The sequence below is a fragment of the Colias eurytheme genome, chromosome 2, assembly GCF_061535395.1.
Source record: "Colias eurytheme isolate Ceu_HAF_F1 chromosome 2, ilColEury1 Martin Lab GWU primary, whole genome shotgun sequence".
Taxonomy (NCBI): domain Eukaryota; kingdom Metazoa; phylum Arthropoda; class Insecta; order Lepidoptera; family Pieridae; genus Colias; species Colias eurytheme.
The window spans coordinates 9,802,868-9,822,651 of record NC_142981.1 but is presented as its reverse complement, the minus strand read 5'-3'; the positions used below and the strand labels follow the sequence as shown (position 1 = coordinate 9,822,651).

The following is a 19,784-nucleotide window of genomic DNA, read 5'->3' as shown; positions in this document are numbered from 1 at the left end:
GTACATTTTGCGGCAAAATAATACAAAACCAAATTAAAGTAATAATTACCATAGATAGATTACTCCTTAATCTTTAAATCGTAGCAATTTTTTAGTCGAAAATTTTGGTTTATAATATTGTAAAAAATAATTTCCGTTGCCTCTTCACACAAAATTGACAATATCGTGCTGAATAAAGGAACATTTTTCTTTTATTTAGTGAAATAAATTTAATTATTTAAAAATATTTTAAGTAAGCAGACATGTTCAACTCAAAAAGGTAGAAAAGAAAACTATCAAAATGTTACAAATAGGCTGAAAAAAAAATTAAAATCAAATCTTATTTTTTCACATATTTAGCTGTAACGCGTGATACTTATTGCATTGAAATAAGGGTTATTTTATTGGTCACTATCTTGATTATTGCACAAAAATTTGTAATGAATATTTTAGTCTGCGCTCGGCCGCCGTTGTGAGTGGACACTGCGACGCTTGTAAACAGCTCCTCGTTTACGAAGAGATCGCTGTACGAATACAAAATATTTGACTCATTATACTTGATACTTCACGCATTCTCCACCGACAACCAAGGCGCACCAAGGTAAGATTTTATTTATAGTTTTTTTATACGGGATTATAAATTTCATATTTAGTTTCTTACTTGATGGAGGGACCTGACATGTACTTCGAAGACTGCTACTGGAACTCATAGACAAGTAGAGCTAGATGTACCGAGATTGGTCTCGTTTTGTTAATTATGTTGAGACCTTACCTCCGGACTAGATGGAGTGACCTGCAGGTGTACTTCGAAGACTGCTGCTGGAACTATTATACTAGTTGGAGCTAGGTCTACCGAGTTTGGGCTCGTTTTGTTAGTTATGTTGAGACCTTACCTCCAGACTTGATGGAGTGACCTAAATGTTTACGTTGAAACTACTGGAACTATTAAACGAGTAAAGCTAGCTGATAAGAGTGTGTACATAGTCTATAGCTCTTATAACACAATTTTGGTTTTAGATGCCAAGGCCTAAGACGTTCGGGACAAGCTCGCGTAAGAAAGTTCACGCTTGTAGACGTAACTTAGAAAAGAGTAATCGGTTAGTACTTATATGATTATTAAAAATACATGCATATTTGTGAACATTTATTGTCATAGCATGTCTGGTGCACTACATACAAAAGACGATTAATGCCATCCGTCTACCAATAGATGCCGCTAAGTGTATCATTTTAACCAGCAAAAAATAAAATTAGATTTAATTGCAATTTCATTGCTTTTTATAATTTTTTACATACTTTTGTAAATGGAACCTACCTATTTAATTTAATTTTCACTCGATTTTAACTAATTTTACAGAAAAGTTTATATTCAAAACAACGCCATCTCATGAAACTACTATAAACAAGTTATTCTCCTCCGATTTGGCGATGCTAAACGAATACTAGATGGCACTACAGACGTTTTTACGTTACTTTTCACGTTTTTAACACAGACTAATAATAATATCACAGACCACAGACTAATAATAATATACTACGTTTTTAATACATAACCTCATTGCCTTTGCAGTACCTATAAAAAATATTGTAAATGGGTTAAAGCCGTTATTAATTATTACTAACTGCGTTCCTGTAGCGGCTTATATTTGGTAGGTACCTAGTGTATTGATCGTTTTCATACGAAAAATGAATTGTCGGAAAACTTGCGAGATTGTGTGAATATTTGATTGCAAGATCTCATTACAAAATAATATACATAATACAACCTATACTTAAACCGTAGTAAGTATATTATTTCTAGTCACATTTAATTATAAGTATATAAATTAAATAAATATTAAAGGACAATATTACACAAATCGACCTAGTCCCACAGTAATCTCAATTAAGGCTTATGTTGTGGGTACTAGACGACGATAAATATAATTTAATATTTTATAAATACATATATAGATAACACCCAGACCCAAAAACAAATAATCAAGTTCATCACACAAATATTTGCCCTGACCGGGGATCGAACCCGGGACCGTCAGCTCAGTAGGCAGTTACTTTACCTCTGCGCCAAATCAAGAATTCATAATGAAAACATCATAATGATAATAAATCGAAACTAAAGTTAAATACCTACCTACGTCATCTTGTTTTATTTTCTAAATAATCCTATCAGAATACCTTTATAATTTATATGAAGTATGAACCAAAAAGTTTTGAGATTTAAACCGTAGAAAAGGTTTTGAATGATCCTTTGCGTTTTTTTTCTTTATGCGCCTAAAATGAAATATTTCGACATCGATTCCCATAAGAATGAAGTATTTTCCCGTTATAAAAAGTAGCCTATGTTCATCAGGTAGGTATAATTTTTGCTTCGAATGGTGAAATAATTTTTCAAATCAATCCAGTAGTTTCGGATCCTATCCAATACAAACAAACAAACAATCAAATCATTTCTGTTTTGTAGATAAATACGAAAGTTACTCCGTCATAGTAGGACAAAATAGAAAATAGTGGGACCACAAGAAAATAGGTATTCCCGCACGCGTCTGAACCGATTTTGACGGAAATTTCGATATACATACACGGTACATAGGTACCTACGTTGAAAAAGGACATCTCAATTTTGTTGCATAAATAGGATTCAAGGTGTAGGAACAGGGATTGAATAAGGCACACGGTTGAAGCCGTAGAATGAAAGTTGGTAATTTATAAGATTAATTTATTGTAAAATAAACTACTTCATTTTACTTAAACATATTCTATTTATCATTCATTGACTTATCATAAACTTTTGAGTCTAGTTAGGTACTAGTACCTATTATGTGAAAATTTTGAAAAAAATGTTTTCTTTAGGAAATTATTAGCATTAATTACCTTGTCTTGTCATTAATTTATTTACCTACTTGGTAATAATCGGTCGAACACTTGTTTAAAGTTTATTTTCCTTGTCTTTTCCAGGTAATCTAAATTATTTAATTTTTGCAGTAGGTAATTAATTCATTTCGGCTTGAACAGACAAGGCCATTAGGTGAAGCGAGATTGCCAAATATGGGTGATCTGTAGATTGCCGTCCTGCTGTCGAGCGTTCGCGGTACGGACGCCGCGCTGTTGCCGCACTGTGCATTTTGTATGAAAACAAACGACCGGCCGTGCGCCGTACGACAAACGCACAGCTTCGGCACTGTAGCGACTAGCGGTCCGATACGAAACGCATAAATTGAAAGAGCCATAAGTGTTGGAACAACATTCCACCACCATTTAACCAGTTTGACAAATATTAATAATTTTCGTTTCCAATACCGGAGACATATTTTAAAATCCTGTTCTAACCCTGCATTTGTATCGAATTACAGTTTACACATAAACTTTAATTAAATATTTATTTTATTTACTGGTTATAATATAACATAACATTATATAGACCGTTATTTTCTGCCTATTTATCATTATAATTATAAACATTGTAAGTATATGTTAACGGAAATGTATGTAATCCGTCATTGTATAAAATTCCCAGGAAATGTATGTAATTCCTAAAATCGCATGGAAATGTGTGAAATAAATTATTTTATAGTACACATTTCCTAGGAAATCCATATATTACCTAACTAACAGTCGGAAATGTAAAACATCTAAGATATTGGAAGGTACGCGGGACGAGGGGTATGTATGTCGCAATCGGATTGTATAATCCGCCGAATTACAAACGGCCGGCATTTTGTAATATGCCGAAAATTCGTAATCAGAAATTTTTGGTTTGGATAAGGGGGTGGGTTAGGTTAGGTTCGTGTTTTTTAGAACTATACAGAAATAGGAGCCCCACGAAGTGGGGCTCCGTCGGCTCGCGACCGTCTTTTTGTAGAATGTTTGAAAAAGACGAATTTCGGCATATTACAAAATGCCGGCCGTTTGTAATACGGCGGATTATACAATCCAACTGCGACATGTACACGGGGACAGCAGGACGAGGGGACTGATTACCTTAAGGACGCTGTCACAAATCTGCGTTATAGTCCGGGATACATCGTCCATTTTTGCAAGTGATTACTATCAAGCTAATTTTTCGTGAGTAGCTTTATTTTGATGAGATGCCCAATAATTTCATGTACGAAACTCTCGTTTGTCGTAGCTACCAGAGGAAACAAGGATAAAATATTTTGATTTGATGGTTCTCAAATATTAATTACCAACTGAATGTTTTTTTTTGTTCAATCTCAAGATTATTATCTAAATTATTCGAAAAAATATTTGTCCTACAAAATCTATGGTTTGATCAAAGAGTCCCCCTTTCCAATGTGTATCGATAACGAAGTCATCATAAATGATTACTAACCAGCTGATTTTTTTATTTTCACTTATTTAATACTTGTATAATTCAACAGACATATTGTCCTACAAATTGCGTAATAAATATTTGGGTACCGTCAAATCAAAAATTTTTATCCTTGTTACCTCTGTAAGCTACCACAATCGAGAGTTTCGTACATGAAATTATTGGGCATCTCATCAAAATAAAGCTACTCACGAAAAATTAGCTTGATAATAATCACTTGCAAAAATGGACGATGTATCCCGGACTATTACTCAAATTTAGGTATATTTAACGTCGCAACGTGGTTCGCGGGACATCACGCTCACGTAAACATAGCGCAATCCATTTTATAGACCATCTTCATACTTGATATTTTTTTTTTATATTTTTATTGAAATTGATTCCAGAAGATTACTGGGAACTTTAAAAAATTCATTTTGTTACTTTTATTAGTAGGTACGATCCTTATAAGTATTTTAGTGTATTCAACCAACTTAAAAAAGTGGGACTATTTTACAAAAATTTGAATATGAATTGTACAATATCGAAGCTTTTTAAGAAATGTATAAAATACTTTTTTAAGGACGCTGTCACAAATCTGCGCTACTCAAATTTAGGTATTTAACGTCGCAACGTGGTTCGCGGGACATCACGCTCACGTAAACATAGCGCATTCCATTTTATAGACCATATTCATACTTGATATTATTTTTTTTATATTTTTATTGAAATTGATTCCAGAAGATTACTGGGAACTTTAAAAATTCATTTTGTTACTTTTATTAGTAGGTACGATCCTTATGTGTATTTTAGTGAATTCAACCAACTTAAAAAAGTGTGACTATTTTACAACAATTTGAATATGAATTGTATTATTGTATATTGTGTACATATTATTCATATATCGAAGCTTTTTAAGAAATGTATCTATAAAATACTTTAAGAATTATTATCATACATAATATTATGTTACCGGCAATATATTAAACCCGGCATTGTATTTGTATGCAATTCTTAGTAAATGTATGTTATTCCGAGAAACAGTCGGAATGCAATAAATTAAATTCGTCACATTACCTATATCTTTAAATCTGAACTTTTCCTAAGTAGCAAACACATTTGCAAAGGGCATTGAAACTTTCTGGCATATCAACCCGCCGCCATTTTGATTTTTTTTCAAAATCGCGGCGCACGATTAAAGTGGTATGTATGGATAGAGGACACATAGACAAACAAAAAATGTCAAATAACATAGTACCCTAAAGCGTCACATTACTGAGATATTTGGAGGTAAATATTCACTTATGAGTACAACGACAAACACAAAAAATTGACTTATTACGTGTCTATATGCATAATATTATGTAAAAATAATCACTCCCAGGTAGAATATTATTCTCAACAGTTTATTGGAAGAAAGTAGGTAGATTCATTACATAAAAACATACATACATTACATAAAAATGTAAATAATGTAATGAATACCTACTTTCTTCCTGTAATAATAATAATATACCTGGGAGTGATTATTCGGACATAATATTATGCATATAGACACGTAATAAGTCAATTTTTTGTGTTTGTCGTTGTACTCATAAGTGAATATTTACCTCCAAATATCTCGGTAATGTGACGCTTTAGGGTACTATGTTATAAGACATTTTTTGTTTGTCTATGTGTCCTCTATCCATACATACCACTTTAATCGTGCGCCGCGATTTTGAAAAAAAATCAAAATGGCGGCGGGTCGATATGCCAGCGTCCATACAAAAAGTTTCAAACCCCTTTGGGTGGTTTTTGGGGTAGCTATTAACCAATATGAGGTCAAAACTAAAATCCAAGATGGCGCCGACGAAAATTTGAAATCTTTTCGTCATGGGTGACATTTTCAAGGTTTTTGGGGTAGCTATTAACGAATATGAGGTCAAAACTAAAATCCAAGATGGCGCCGACGAAAAATTTGACATATTTTCGTCATGGGTGTCATTTTCATGGTTTTTGGGGTAGCTATTAACGAATATGAGGTCAAAACTAAAATCCAAGATGGCGCCGACGAAAAATTTGACATATTTTCGTCATGGGTGTCATTTTCATGGTTTTTGGGGTAGCTATTAACAAATATGAGGTCAAAACTATAATCCAAGATGGCGCTGACGAAAATTTGACTTTTTTTCGTGATGGGTGTCATTTTCATGGTTTTTGGGGTAGCTATTAACGAATATGAGGTCAAAATTATAATCCAAGACGGCGCCGACGAAAATTTTACATCTTTTCGTCATGGGTGTCATTTTCATGGTTTTTGGGGTAGGTATTAACCAATGTGAGGTCAAAACTAAAATCCAAGATGGCGCGGACGAAAATTTTACATATTTTCGTCATGGGTGTCATTTTCACGGTTATTAGGGTATCTATTAACCAATATGAGGTCAAAACTAAAATCTAAGATGGCGCCGACGAAAATTTTACATCTTTTCGTCATGGGTGTCATTTTCATGGTAATTGGGGTATCTATTAATCAATATGAGGTCAAATTTAAAATCCAAAATGGCGCCGACGAAAATTTGACATCATTTCGTCATGGGTGTCATTTTAATGGTTTTTGGGGTAGCTATTAACCAATATATGAGGTCAAAACTAAAATCCAAGATGGCGCGGACGAAAATGTTACATATTTTCGTCATGGGTGTCATTTTCACGGTTATTAGGGTATCTATTAACCAATATGAGGTCAAAACTAAAATCTAAGATGGTGCCGACGAAAATTTTACATCTTTTCGACACGGGTGTCATTTTCATGGTTTTTGGGGTAGCTATTAACCAATGTGAGGTCAAAACTAAAATCCAAGATGGCGCCGACGAAAATTTTACATCTTTTAGACACGGGTGTCATTTTCATGGTTTTTGGGGTAGCTATGTAGGTATTATCAAATCCCCAATGTAACCGTCGATAAATAGGTATATTTTTCTTACTCCTTTAAAGTAAACTTAAATAAAATAACAAAAACGTAAACAACTACAGTTTTGTAGAAAGTCTTAAAAAAACAAATTTAAAGAACATTGAAATGCATATTTAGAATTTAGAAATGTAATATAAAACGCAACTCTGTGGCAATCATCATCTGTGTTTATATTCTGACAGATATTATTAACTTTAAATATATTCGCTAAACTATATTTAAAATATAGTTTATCTAAAACATTTAAACGAAGAGAATAAAATAAAAAAGAACGTGTGTGCCGAAAAAAGTGGCAGGAGTGAATTTTCTTTGGCGAGATTCATAGATACCAAAATCGCCGCCTTGCTCCATAACGCGACAGTATTACCATGACGCGATCTTGAAATTCGATGACCATCTTGGATTTTAGGTTTGGCCTCATATTCGTTAATAGCTACCCCAAAAACCATGAAAATGACACCCGTCACGAAAAAAGTCTAATTTTCGTCAGCGCCATCTTGGATTATAGTTTTGACCTTATATTCGTTAATAGCTTCTCCAAAAACCATGAAAATATGACACCCATGATGAAAAGATGTCAAACTTTTCGTCGGTGCCTTCTTGGATTTTAGTTTTGACCTCAAACGGGTTAATAGCTACCCCAAAAACCATGAAAATGACACCCATAACGAAAAGATATACAATTTTTTCAGTTTTGACCTCATATTGGTTAATAGCTAGTAGCTACCCCAAAAACCATGAAAATGACACCCATAACGAAAAGATGTAAAATTTTCGTCGGCACCATATTGGATTTTTGTTTTGACCTCACATTGGTTAATACCTACCCCAAAAACCATGAAAATGACACCCATGACGAAAAGATGTAAAAGTTTTGTCGGCGCCATCTTGGATTATAGTTTTGACCTCATATTCGTTAATAGCTACCCCAAAAACCATGAAAATGACACCCATAACGAAAAGATGTAAAATTTTCGTCGGCACCATATTGGATTTTTGTTTTGACCTCACATTGGTTAATACCTACCCCAAAAACCATGAAAATGACACCCATGACGAAAAGATGTAAAATTTTCGTCGGCGCCGTCTTGGATTATAATTTTGACCTCATATTCGTTAATAGCTACCCCATAAACCATGGAAATGACACCCATCACGAAAAAAAGTCAAATTTTCGTCAGCGCCATCTTGGATTATAGTTTTGACCTCATATTTGTTAATAGCTACCCCAAAAACCATGAAAATGACACCCATGACGAAAATATGTCAAATTTTTCGTCGGCGCCATCTTGGATTTTAGTTTTGACCTCATATTCGTTAATAGCTACCCCAAAAACCATGAAAATGACACCCATGACGAAAATATGTAAAAGTTTTCGTCGGCGCCATCTTGGATTTTAGTTTTGACCTCATGTTGGTTAATAGCTACCCCAAAAACCATGAAAATGACACCCATGACGAAAAGATGTACAATTTTCGTCAGCGCCATCTTGGATTTCAGTTTTGACCTCATATTCGTTAATAGCTACCCCAAAAACTTTGAAAATGACACCCATCACGAAAAAAAAGTCAAATTTTCGTCGACGCCATCTTGAATTGTTTCACCCCACCAATCTATTCAACAACCCATAAAAAAGAGCATCTCAGGCAAGGTCATTTTTAAAACATAATTTAAAATTACAAATAATTGGAATATGAAAGATAAACAGTTTACTCTTATAAAGTATCAAATATTTCAAATCGCGAAAACGACAGTGCACGCACAGTAATCTTTTTCTAATTCGTTTTATTTTTGGGACGAGGAGCGATACACCCGTCCTTCCAAGAGCGCTTCTGAGCGCGGTCTGACGACACATGAGTAGAAAGACGGAACAGAGACTAAGCTTCAAACAACCGCGCGAATCGATTGCACTACTACAAGTACGCGGGGCATGTGTGTGTGACCGCAGGCCGCTTGTCACGTACGCAGCGATTCTGGAAAAAACCGGTTTGCGCTTGCACAGGCTGAGGACAGTCTCAGGGTTGATACGACGCACGTTGTTTGTTTTATTAGTTGCAACTTGCAAGTTTTAATATCATATATATATAAAGCTACACTACCACTCACTGACTGACTGACATCGGGTTTCTCGGAAACTACGCGGAAAGTTGGGGGGATTTTGACGTGATCGTGTAGAGGTGCTCCCAGTGACCACCGGAAAAATATAGCGATTTCGATCATCTTCGAATACCGAGTGGACCCCTGGAGGTGCGCGAAAACGGTGGTACCTGGAGGGGGGGTGTCTGAACAAAAAATGCTCGGAACTGGTGGCGATTACCAGGGGTGGTGGAAAAAATGGCGATTTTCGCGAAAACAAGATGGCCGCCGTACTTTGCCAAAATCGCCGTATATGAATCCTTACGTCTCAAATTTGGCACACGTGCTCTGTTCGAGCCGGCAAATCGATCGGTGCCCCGTTCGAGTGGCTCCGGGCTCCCGTTTCCGACTTTCATACATTGGAAAATCCAACGGCCCGCGGAAACGGTGCGAGTTGGGTGGGGGGTGTCGGAACTAAAAATGATCACCACCCTGGGACGCTACCAGGGAGCCATAGTGGGTCGCTCGATTTTGGAATTTTTCCATTTTTGGCGCAAACATAAAAACGTAAATTTAGACGAGGTGGCGCAACGGAGAAACACACCAATGATGCATTCATACTCGCCTAGCTCCTAGGATATCCAGAAAAATCCGAAATTTTGAACTTTCTCACAGCCCGCGGAGACGGTCAACGGCCCGCGCAAACGGTAGCAGCTACATCTGGGGTGCTCAAACTAAATGTGTAGTAGACCTCGAGCAATTACCACAGATGGTGAAAAAAATTCAAAATGGCGGAAAAAATGGCCGCCGCCATACAAATGCTAAAATGGCCATTGCTGGGCCGATCGCGCTGAAACTTGGCACAGGGGCTTTAATCGAGCCGCACATTACGTTGGCATACTCATCATCGAGTTTCCATCGCTGGTTTCCGAGTTTCATACAACGCGAAATTCGACGGCTCTCCGAAACGGCGCCAGATAGGTGGGGGGTGTAGAACTAAAAAATGATCAGGAAGATTGGGTGCTACCAGGGCAATGGAGAAATTTCAAATTGGACGCAATTTTTTTTTCAAAAATGGCCAATTTTTCAAAGCAAGATGGTGGCGCCGGTTACTTTACGATCGGTATGAAAATTTACTTCTATGCTCTAATCGGCCAGATTTACAAAACTGCATACTCAGAATTTCTCTCCGACCCTCAGTTTCCATTTTCCATACATCACGTAATTCAACGGCTCTCTGAACCGGTGGCAGGTAGGTCGGGGTCGCCGAAGTAAAAAATGCTTCAAAACCTGGTCCGCTTCCAGGCATATAAAAATTTTTGGTAAAAAGCGAATTTTTTTTTTCGAAAATTTTGTATGGAAATTTCCATAGTAGGAAGGGTAATTGAATAGCAACGGCAAAAGACGGCGCCGCGGGCTGCTTGCTGCCCGCGCACCGCGCAACCTCGAAGGTCGACAGCCTCCCGCAGTAGAAAATATTTATTAACTTTTGAACTACCACACGAGCCAAGCGAGCGAAGCGAGCGAATCACGGCAGCGGCTGGCGTAAATATTCAAATAGGTAGCGAGGAGCAAAGCGACGAGCGAGTTAGGTTAACTTTTGAACTACCGCACTAGCCAAGCGAGCGAAGCGAGCAAGTCACGTCAGCGGCCGGCGTAAATACTCAAAACGATGCACCCTCATGCTTCAAATACTCAAACAGCTTTATGTATGCCGATGACATTAAGTTCAGTAGAGTGATTGAAAATATTGAAGATGCGTTTAAATTACAAACCGACCTAAATAGTTTTGTTGGTTGGTGCCAACAAAACGATATGGAGATCAACGCAAGTAAATGCTACTTCATAAGGTTTACTAGGAAACTAAAATCAATAAATTACAACTATAGTATAGGGGACCACAAGATTCTAGAAAAAGAATTGGTCCGTGATTTGGGTGTACTTATAGATAGCAAACTAACATACATACAACACATAGATAACATTACTACTCGTGCTTCTAAAATGCTAGGCTTTATTATGAGAAATTCTAAAGGATTTAAAAACTATAAAACTAAAGTCACATTGTATAACAGCCTCGTGCGCAGTATACTAGAATATTGCTCTACTGTCTGGAGACCACACTACGCCACACATATTTTACGGCTCGAACGCATTCAGAAGAGATTTTTGTGGCATTTGCTATACAATTGTAAATCACCAAAGAAAAAACTAAACTCTTATAAAGACCGACTCTCTAACTTTAATATGAACTCACTCGAAGATCGAAGAGACATTATTGATTTACTTTTCGTATCTAAACTTTTGAACAATAAAATAGACTGTTCCCAATTGCTAACAAGACTCAACATTCGTGTCCCAGCTAGATATCCCCGCTGCAAAATAACCCCATTAGCTCCTCCTCTCCGCAAATCCGTCTCCGGGGCCAACTCGCCACTACCCAGGCTATCCAAAATTGTAAATAAATACAGTGATAAAATCGACATCTTCTTCCATACACCCAACAAGCTCCGTTCTATAGTGAAGGATATACAAAAATTAAAACCTTAAATTGTTGTCATCACCTTAATTAAATAATTCTTATTCTTTTAATAATATTAACAATATTTTAAGAACTAACTCTGTATAATTGGCGCATGCTGTGTCAACCTCTAATTATTTGTTACTTTATCGCAAGAACTATATGTTATGTAAAATTTATATTTAAGAATCATTGTAAACAAATGTTGGTTGACCAAATAAATAAAATAAAAAAAAAGAAGTAGCGAGGAGCGAAGCGACGAGCGAGTTAGGTTACTTTTGAACTACCGCACTAGCCAAGCGAGCGAAGCGAGCAAGTCACGTCAGCGGCCTGCGTAAATATTCAAAGAAGTAGCGAGGAGCGAAGCGACGAGCGAGTTAGGTTAACTTTTGAACTACCGCACTAGCCAAGCGAGCGAAGCGAGCAAGTCACGTCAGCGGCCTGCGTAAATATTCAAAGAAGTAGCGAGGAGCGAAGCGACGAGCGAGTTAGGTTACTTTTGAACTACCGCACTAGCCAAGCGAGCGAAGCGAGCAAGTCACGTCAGCGGCCGGCGTAAATACTCAAAGAAGTAGCGAGGAGCGAAGCGACGAGCGAGTTAGGTTACTTTTGAACTACCGCACTAGCCAAGCGAGCGAAGCGAGCAAGTCACGTCAGTGGCCGGCGTAAATATTCAAATAGGTAGCGAGGAGCGAAGCGACGAGCGTGTTAAGTAAACTCTTTAACAGTTTATTATGAAAAGTCACTGCCCACTATCGATTAGACACCTCAAAATGATGAAATTCGGGGATCACGTTTCAAGAATTTAACCAATATTTGAATAAGTAATTTATAAACAGTTTCGACTGACTGTAGAATCGCTGTTAGCAGATGTAACAAATGGACAGGAAATTCAAATGCATTTTCAAATGACTGAAGATTCCTGCCCTGGGATGAGCCGCGAGCTGCTTGCAGCTCGCGCACCACGCACCCTCGAAGGTATACAGCCCCCCGGAATAGAAAATATTTGAATGGGAAATTTATAAGCACTTCCGATTGACTGTGGAATCGCTGTTAGCAGATATTAACAAATTGACGGGGAATTTTTATGCATTTTCAACTGACTGAAGATTTCTGCCCTGGGATGCTTCGCGGGCTGCTTGCAGCCCGCGCACCACGCACCCTCGAAGGTGGGCAGCCTCCCGAAGTGGAAAATACTTGAATGGAGAATTTATAAGCATTACCGACTGACTGTAGAATCGCTGTTAGCAGATGTAACAAATGGACAGGAAATTCAAATGCATTTTCAAATGACTGAAGATTCCTGCCCTGGGATGAGCCGCGAGCTGCTTGCAGCTCGCGCACCACGCACCCTCGAAGGTATACAGCCCCCCGGAATAGAAAATATTTGAATGGGAAATTTATAAGCACTTCCGATTGACTGTGGAATCGCTGTTAGCAGATATTAACAAATTGACGGGGAATTTTTATGCATTTTCAACTGACTGAAGATTTCTGCCCTGGGATGCTTCGCGGGCTGCTTGCAGCCCGCGCACCACGCACCCTCGAAGGTGGGCAGCCTCCCGAAGTGGAAAATACTTGAATGGAGAATTTATAAGCATTACCGACTGACTGTAGAATCGCTGTTAGCAGATGTAACAAATGGACAGGAAATTCGAATGCATTTTCAAATGACTTTCCTATTGCTTCAACCCAGAGGCAAAAGAGGCTCGCGGGCTGCTTGCAGCCCGCGCACCACCTACCCTCGAAGGTCGACAGCATTTCAAAATAGAAAATATTTGAATTGGGAATTTATAAGCACTTCCGATTGACTGTGGAATCGCTGTTGGCAAATAATAACAAATTGACGGGGGATTTTGATGCATTTTCAAATGACTGCCCTATTGCTTCAACCCAGGGGCAAAAGGGGCTCGCGGGCTGCTTGCAGCCCGCGCACAACGCACCAGCTAGTTTTAATATAAAACGTAATATTGTATTGTTAAAAATGGTTGTTTATTGTACTGTGTGTATGAATAATACTAGAAAAACTAAAAATATATCATATTTCATTTATCCCAAGGAGTACAATAGGTGAGTAAATATTTTGATTATTACTTTTTCAAGTAAGTACCTACTTGCGTTTATTTCATTAGGTCCTTTTTTAATAAGAAGAGAATTGTACACGGTGTGTTTTTACCTTTCATTATTATTACAAATTTAGCATTTGTAAGTATGTATGTATGTATTGTAAGTGTGTACATACCTACCTACTACAACCCAACCCACCCAGGTTGGGTTGTAGTAGGTAGTTTTGTTTAATTTGTCTTAACCTATTGTGACAACCCTACCAAAATAGGTAACAATTTTGCACGTTCTTAAGAAGCTTAGTCTCTGTTCCGTCTTTCTACTCATGTGCTGACGACCCGCGAGAGCAAAATGTATGAAGAAATCGACAAGTATTTTTAATTTAGCTAATTAGACTGGGGTAGAAGCCTTTGAAAATAATGAAAAGATAAAAAAAATCGCAGTCGGATGAAACCCATTAGAAAAGGAGGGGAATATGATAAAAATGTAAGGAAAAATAAATTACGGTCAATCCGAGTTCGGGAAGCGGGAGGGGGGAGCTTTTAAGAGAAAAAAATAGTTTCTCTCGATTTCCGACAAAACTACAAGTCCTATAAAAAAAAGTTCAATGGCAAAGTTGTAGGTAATTAAAAGTTCTACAACTTTGGATTCACAATTTTTTCACATAACCTAAAAATTTAGGTGAAAAATTCAAAAAACCAAGTTTTTGGTCTTTTATTTCTATCTACTTCAAAATTTATTTTTTTTCTACAAAATTTGGTGGAAACTTACTTTATTATGTCCCAAATACACTGTAATTTATTTGATTGAAAATATTTATTTTTTCGCCTTATTTTGAATTAATACCAAAAAAACAACCTAATTTTCAATCGAAAAGTCACCCGTCAAAATATTAGTTTTTTTCAAAAACTTGGGGTGCCTTTTATTTATTGAAATCTCTACTTTCATATGGTGTAAAAAAAAATAAACACCACTATAGTAAATGTTCTCAGGAAATGCATACAAACAGTGTGATAATGAGCTTTTACTAAATCAGGCACACTTCTTGAACTCTATATCTTCTCTTGTATCGGCTTTTCGGTAATATTTCAAAAGAAAAATAATTATTATCTGTTCTAAGTTTAATATTTTACAGCATATTCAAAAGCAAAATGATGTCGATAAAAACATTTCAGATAGTTCGAGAAGTGTGCCTGATTTAGTAAAAGCTAATTTTCAGACTGTTTGTATGCATTTCCTGAGAACATTTACTATGGTGGTGTTTATTTTTTTTACACCATATGAAAGTAGAGATTTCAATGAATAAAAGGCACCCCAAGTTCTTGAAAAAAGCTGATATTTTGACGGGTGACTTTTCGATTGAAAATTAGGTTGTTTTATTGGTATTAATTCAAAATAAGGCGAAAAAATAAATATTTTCAATCAAATAAATTACAGTGTATTTGGGACATAATGAAGTAAGTTTCCACCAAATTTCGTACAAAAAAAAAATAAATTTTGAAGTAGATAGAAATAAAAGACCAAAAACTTGGTTTTTTGAATTTTTCACCTAAATTTTTAGGTTATGTGAAAAAATTGTGAATACAAAAGTTGTAGAACTTTTAATTACCTACACTTTTGCCATTGAACTTTTTTCTATAGGACTTATAGTTTTGTCGGAAATCGAGAGAAACCATTTTTTTCTCTTAAAAGCTCCCCCCTCCCGCTTCCCGAACTCGGATTGACCGTAATTTATTTTTCCTTACATTTTTATCATATTCCCCTCCTTTTCTAATGGGTTTCATCCGACTGCGATTTTTTTTTGTTTCAAAAATTATCTACTCTAGTCTAAATAATTGAAATAAAATTTTGATTTAGATACAAAAAAATTATCAGAATCTATAACTATATGTATATCCCTCAATAATTTATAGGTAAGAAGATAGATTAGGCTTTTAATTTTCTTAAAATTGTACCGTTTTAGACCCCATTTTTTTGCATTTTATGCGATCATTGTGCTGGGAAAATCGTATTTCAGCGACAATTTTGTATGACGTCGTACAATTTTTATAAGATGATCGTAGATCTGAATATATTATCTTTAAATTAAGATATTACTTTGTTCTCACGTGTAATTGCTTTGAGTTAAAATGGTACCGTAAAATAGCGTTTTTTGTTAAAAATCGGTAATAGCACCCTTAAATACTTAAATGAAAATTTGATTTGATTGAATATAAGTTGATTTAAGAAATGTTAATTAGTAAGATAATATGAACATATTATTATTATTTTACGGTAAGACTGTTACCCGATTGTCTCAATAAGTGCTATAATAAAAAAAATAACAACGTGTTTTATTACAGAAATCATTTACTTTATATACATTTCCTAATACGATATTGGAATTATATATAATTCCAAGGAAGATTATACATTTACTAGGATATGTATGCATTAAATAGTTTATTAAACAATATTTTATACATTTCCCAAGTGGCATCGGCATTGTACACATTTCCTATTAGTTTGAGACCCATTCGTTAAAAAGTCTTCAAATAACGTTTGTTTTATTATCTCGAAACTGCAATTAATAAAAAATGAAAATATTTTTTTTTTAATAATTAATAAAAAATATCCTGTCCAGGATTTTTCCAGTCAAACCATTTTTAATACACTTAATTTATTATAAAATTGGTCTCATTCTATTATCACGCCGTTGCATTTCGACTTATATTCGGATCTTAGACCACTAGGATTTGTATACAATTCCTTGATTTCATACATTTCCGGTAACATATACATAATTTAATTTTATTTATTTACATTAAGTATATACATAATTACATACTGATATTATATCTACCTATACATAATATATATATGTATATATATGTATATCATGTTTTAACTGATGTATTTATTTATTAGTATTTATCATATTAATAGAAATATATCTTTCACATAATATACTCATGTTAAATTATCATTATATACAATTCTAGACTGAAACTCCAATAGTCACTTGGGGTCACTGAAAATCAGTGGTGGTGAGGTATTAATCACCTTGCCATCATATACTGAGTTGGCTCCATTTGTCAGGTCACTCACTGCCACATTACAGTTCTTAGGAATAAGATTATTTTTATTTAATTATTTTTCTTTTTATTTCTTTTTGTTTTTCCTTCGTTTATAAATGTATCTCGTGTTGTGATCTTGACAATAAATGTGTTTTATTTATTTATTTATTTAATGTCCCTTACTGCATGCTTTTCATGCAGTTGTCCGCACCATATGTATTGTGGTCTTTGTCCATACACACTTTCTCCAAAGCCCTGCTTTGGTCTTGTTTGATGTATAAGCTCCTGTATATTAGTAAAAGTTAATCAAATATTTAATTCTTATTTCTTGAAATTTGGTATAGTATTCTTTGTGTGATACAAATCAAAACCAACAGTCAGGTTAGGTAGACTACAATTTACAAAACTGGCAGGGTTGCCATGCAATGGTTGGTGGTTAATGAAACACTTGACTCGACTGTACGCTTGTATTATACTGCTTAAACTGTAGAACAACAGGACTATATATTCTAGACGCACACATACAATAGATTACACACTACACTGTAAACTGTAGAATTAATATTAAAGACATAGTTCACTATATATTTTGTAGTCTTTGATTATTTATACAACAGACTAGAAATAAATACTATGTATGCGATTATACCAGCTATTCTAGCCATCCATTTTAGTGTTCCTTAAAATTAAGTACATCTTAGTCAAAGGACAACTTATTGTGCCCTTGCCCGTAATGCACTCATAATAATTTTAAGTTGAATGTTTGTCATTCTTTATGTACCAAACACAGTCACGGCCACGGCGCTCATTCCATTTTACTGGTATTAAAACAGATGAAATCCTTCATGATCCCATATCCTTCTTAGTAGCAAATGTAGAAATCCCTTTCTTGTGTCTACAATGTTTTTGTGGAGAATCGTATTTAGTATTTACATTAATTTAAAAATCCGAGTAGGTACAAAATATTATGTTGACAGTTGACGTTGACACTTGACAGTTGACGCCAAAGACTTGAAAATAAAAGGTACGTGTACATATATTTACATTAGTGCCATCTAGTGGCTCTGGAAGGAAAAGAACATCAAGTCTGTGTTTAACGTGCCATCTAGTGTGTTAAAAGCAAAAGACTAAGAGATATAATCGAACACGTAGTACGTTATTTCCCCACTGGCGCTTTAATTGCGTAAATTCATAGTGCAACTTTTTTTGTATGGAGTGCACCGTCTGTTGTATACGTAGTATATTATTATTAGTCTGTGGTCATAGGATCTTTTTTCACAGGCAAAAGGATGAAGGTAGTCATGATGATACACCCGAAGGGCATACGGAAAGATATGAACAACAAAGTTGTAGTACTTCTGATGATAACAATTTGGAAATGTCTTACGTAAGTTATACTTTATAATAATGCATTTCAAATGACTGATTTTATTTGTAAAATAACTAGTAATTTTTTTTCCTATTTTGTTTTTAGAACACGAACTATGAGGAAACAGAACCGTTCCAGGTTTCAGTTAGAAGGGTCGTAGAAATAGGTTATTTTATGGAACAGCTTCAAGAAATCAGTAATCATAGTTCCATGTTTAATTGTAATTTAGGTACCGTTGAAATGTTAAATGAAAAAAGGACTGGATTTAACTCAACTTTTCATATGAAGTGCCGAATGTGCAGCAAAGAGTTTGAATTAAAATCTTCCAAATATTCGGAAAATAAAATGGATGTGAATGAGGAAACCGTGGCCGGTATTATGACTATTGGTGCCGTAGTTACCCAGCTAAATACGGTTCTTTGTCATGTAAATATACCACCTATGTCAGTACGATTGTATCAATGTAAACATGATGTTATTTGTTGATGGTGGCACAAAACTGCCCAGCACTGTATGGCAGAAGCTGGTAAGGAAGAGAAGAATCATGCTCTATCTATTGGACGCGTAAATGATAATGGAATACCAATGATTCCTGTATCGGGTGATGCATGTTGGTCCAAACGTTCGTATGGAACGAATTACAGTGCGTCTTTTGGAGTTGGTGCTATTGTAGGATTTTTTTCTAAGAAAGTTCTTTTCTACGGAGTAAAAAACAAGACTTGTATCATCTGTTCACGAGCACATTCCAAAGAAGTACAACCACCGAAACATAAGTGTTTTAAAATTTTTCAAGGGCCTTCTACTGCAATGGAAGCGGCTATAATAACAGAGGGTTTCAAAAAATCTATAGAAAGTCATGGTCTCATTTATAATCAGTATGTAGCTGATGGTGATTCAAGCACATATGCTAGTATACGAAATTCTAGGCCATATGAGAATGTGACCTTGGGTAAAGTCGAGTGCAAAAATCATTTGCTCAGAAATTATTGCAAAGGGCTTTTATCAATATCGAGTAACACCATATATCCCATAAGAGCCCGAAAAATATTAAAAGACAATTATTTGCGGATACGATGGGGAGTAGATAGTAGTGTCAAATATTGGGTCAAGCAAAATATTCCATTTTCCGAGAAAATGGAAAATATAAAAAAAGATATAACTAATGGTCCTTATCACATTTTCGGGGATCATTCAAAATGCGCATCATATTTCTGTAACGATGAAATAAAGAAACGTACCGAAAATATGGTGCCAGAACTGAAAGCAAATGGAGTGTTCCAAAAAATTTAAGATTTGGCTCATCGTTTGTCGTTCCACGCTTATAGCTTCGTACACAACGAAACAAACAACTTGGTAGAGAGTTTTAACGCCAGAGTAGCTAAATTTGTTGGCGGAAAAAGGGTGAATTTTTTGCAACGGCGATCGTATGCTGGCCGCTGTGCCGCAGCCGTT

The 19,784-nt window shown here is 35.7% G+C and overlaps 2 protein-coding genes and 1 long non-coding RNA gene across 4 annotated transcripts in view; all 3 read left to right on the top strand.

The window, feature by feature from the left end:
* The window catches only part of LOC149910613 (uncharacterized), a 341,209-nt gene that overhangs the window by 67,164 nt on the left and 254,261 nt on the right, over nt 1–19,784 (top strand). The gene's annotated exons all lie outside the window — the stretch shown is intronic.
* Nucleotides 1–19,784, top strand: part of LOC149910618 (exocyst complex component 4-like) — a 31,615-nt gene that overhangs the window by 6,379 nt on the left and 5,452 nt on the right. The gene's annotated exons all lie outside the window — the stretch shown is intronic.
* On the top strand, nt 513–19,628 carry LOC149910620 (uncharacterized). Of its 2 annotated transcripts, none has more exons than XM_090115585.1 (4): nt 513–580; nt 997–1,076; nt 18,245–18,350; nt 18,438–19,628. In XM_090115585.1, the coding sequence occupies exon 4, from the start codon at nt 18,846–18,848 to the stop codon at nt 19,620–19,622; it is 777 nt and encodes a 258-aa protein (XP_089971711.1). In that variant the 5' UTR covers nt 513–580; nt 997–1,076; nt 18,245–18,350; nt 18,438–18,845; the 3' UTR covers nt 19,623–19,628. The 2 variants fall into 2 exon arrangements, with proteins under 2 accessions (XP_089971711.1, XP_089971720.1); XM_090115594.1 differs by having other exon boundaries at nt 18,438–18,849.

Excerpts from the sequence above, each read along its gene's own strand:
- LOC149910620 (XM_090115585.1), top strand. The coding sequence starts at position 18,846 with ATGGCAGAAGCTGGTAAGGAAGAGAAGAATCATGCTCTATCTATTGGA.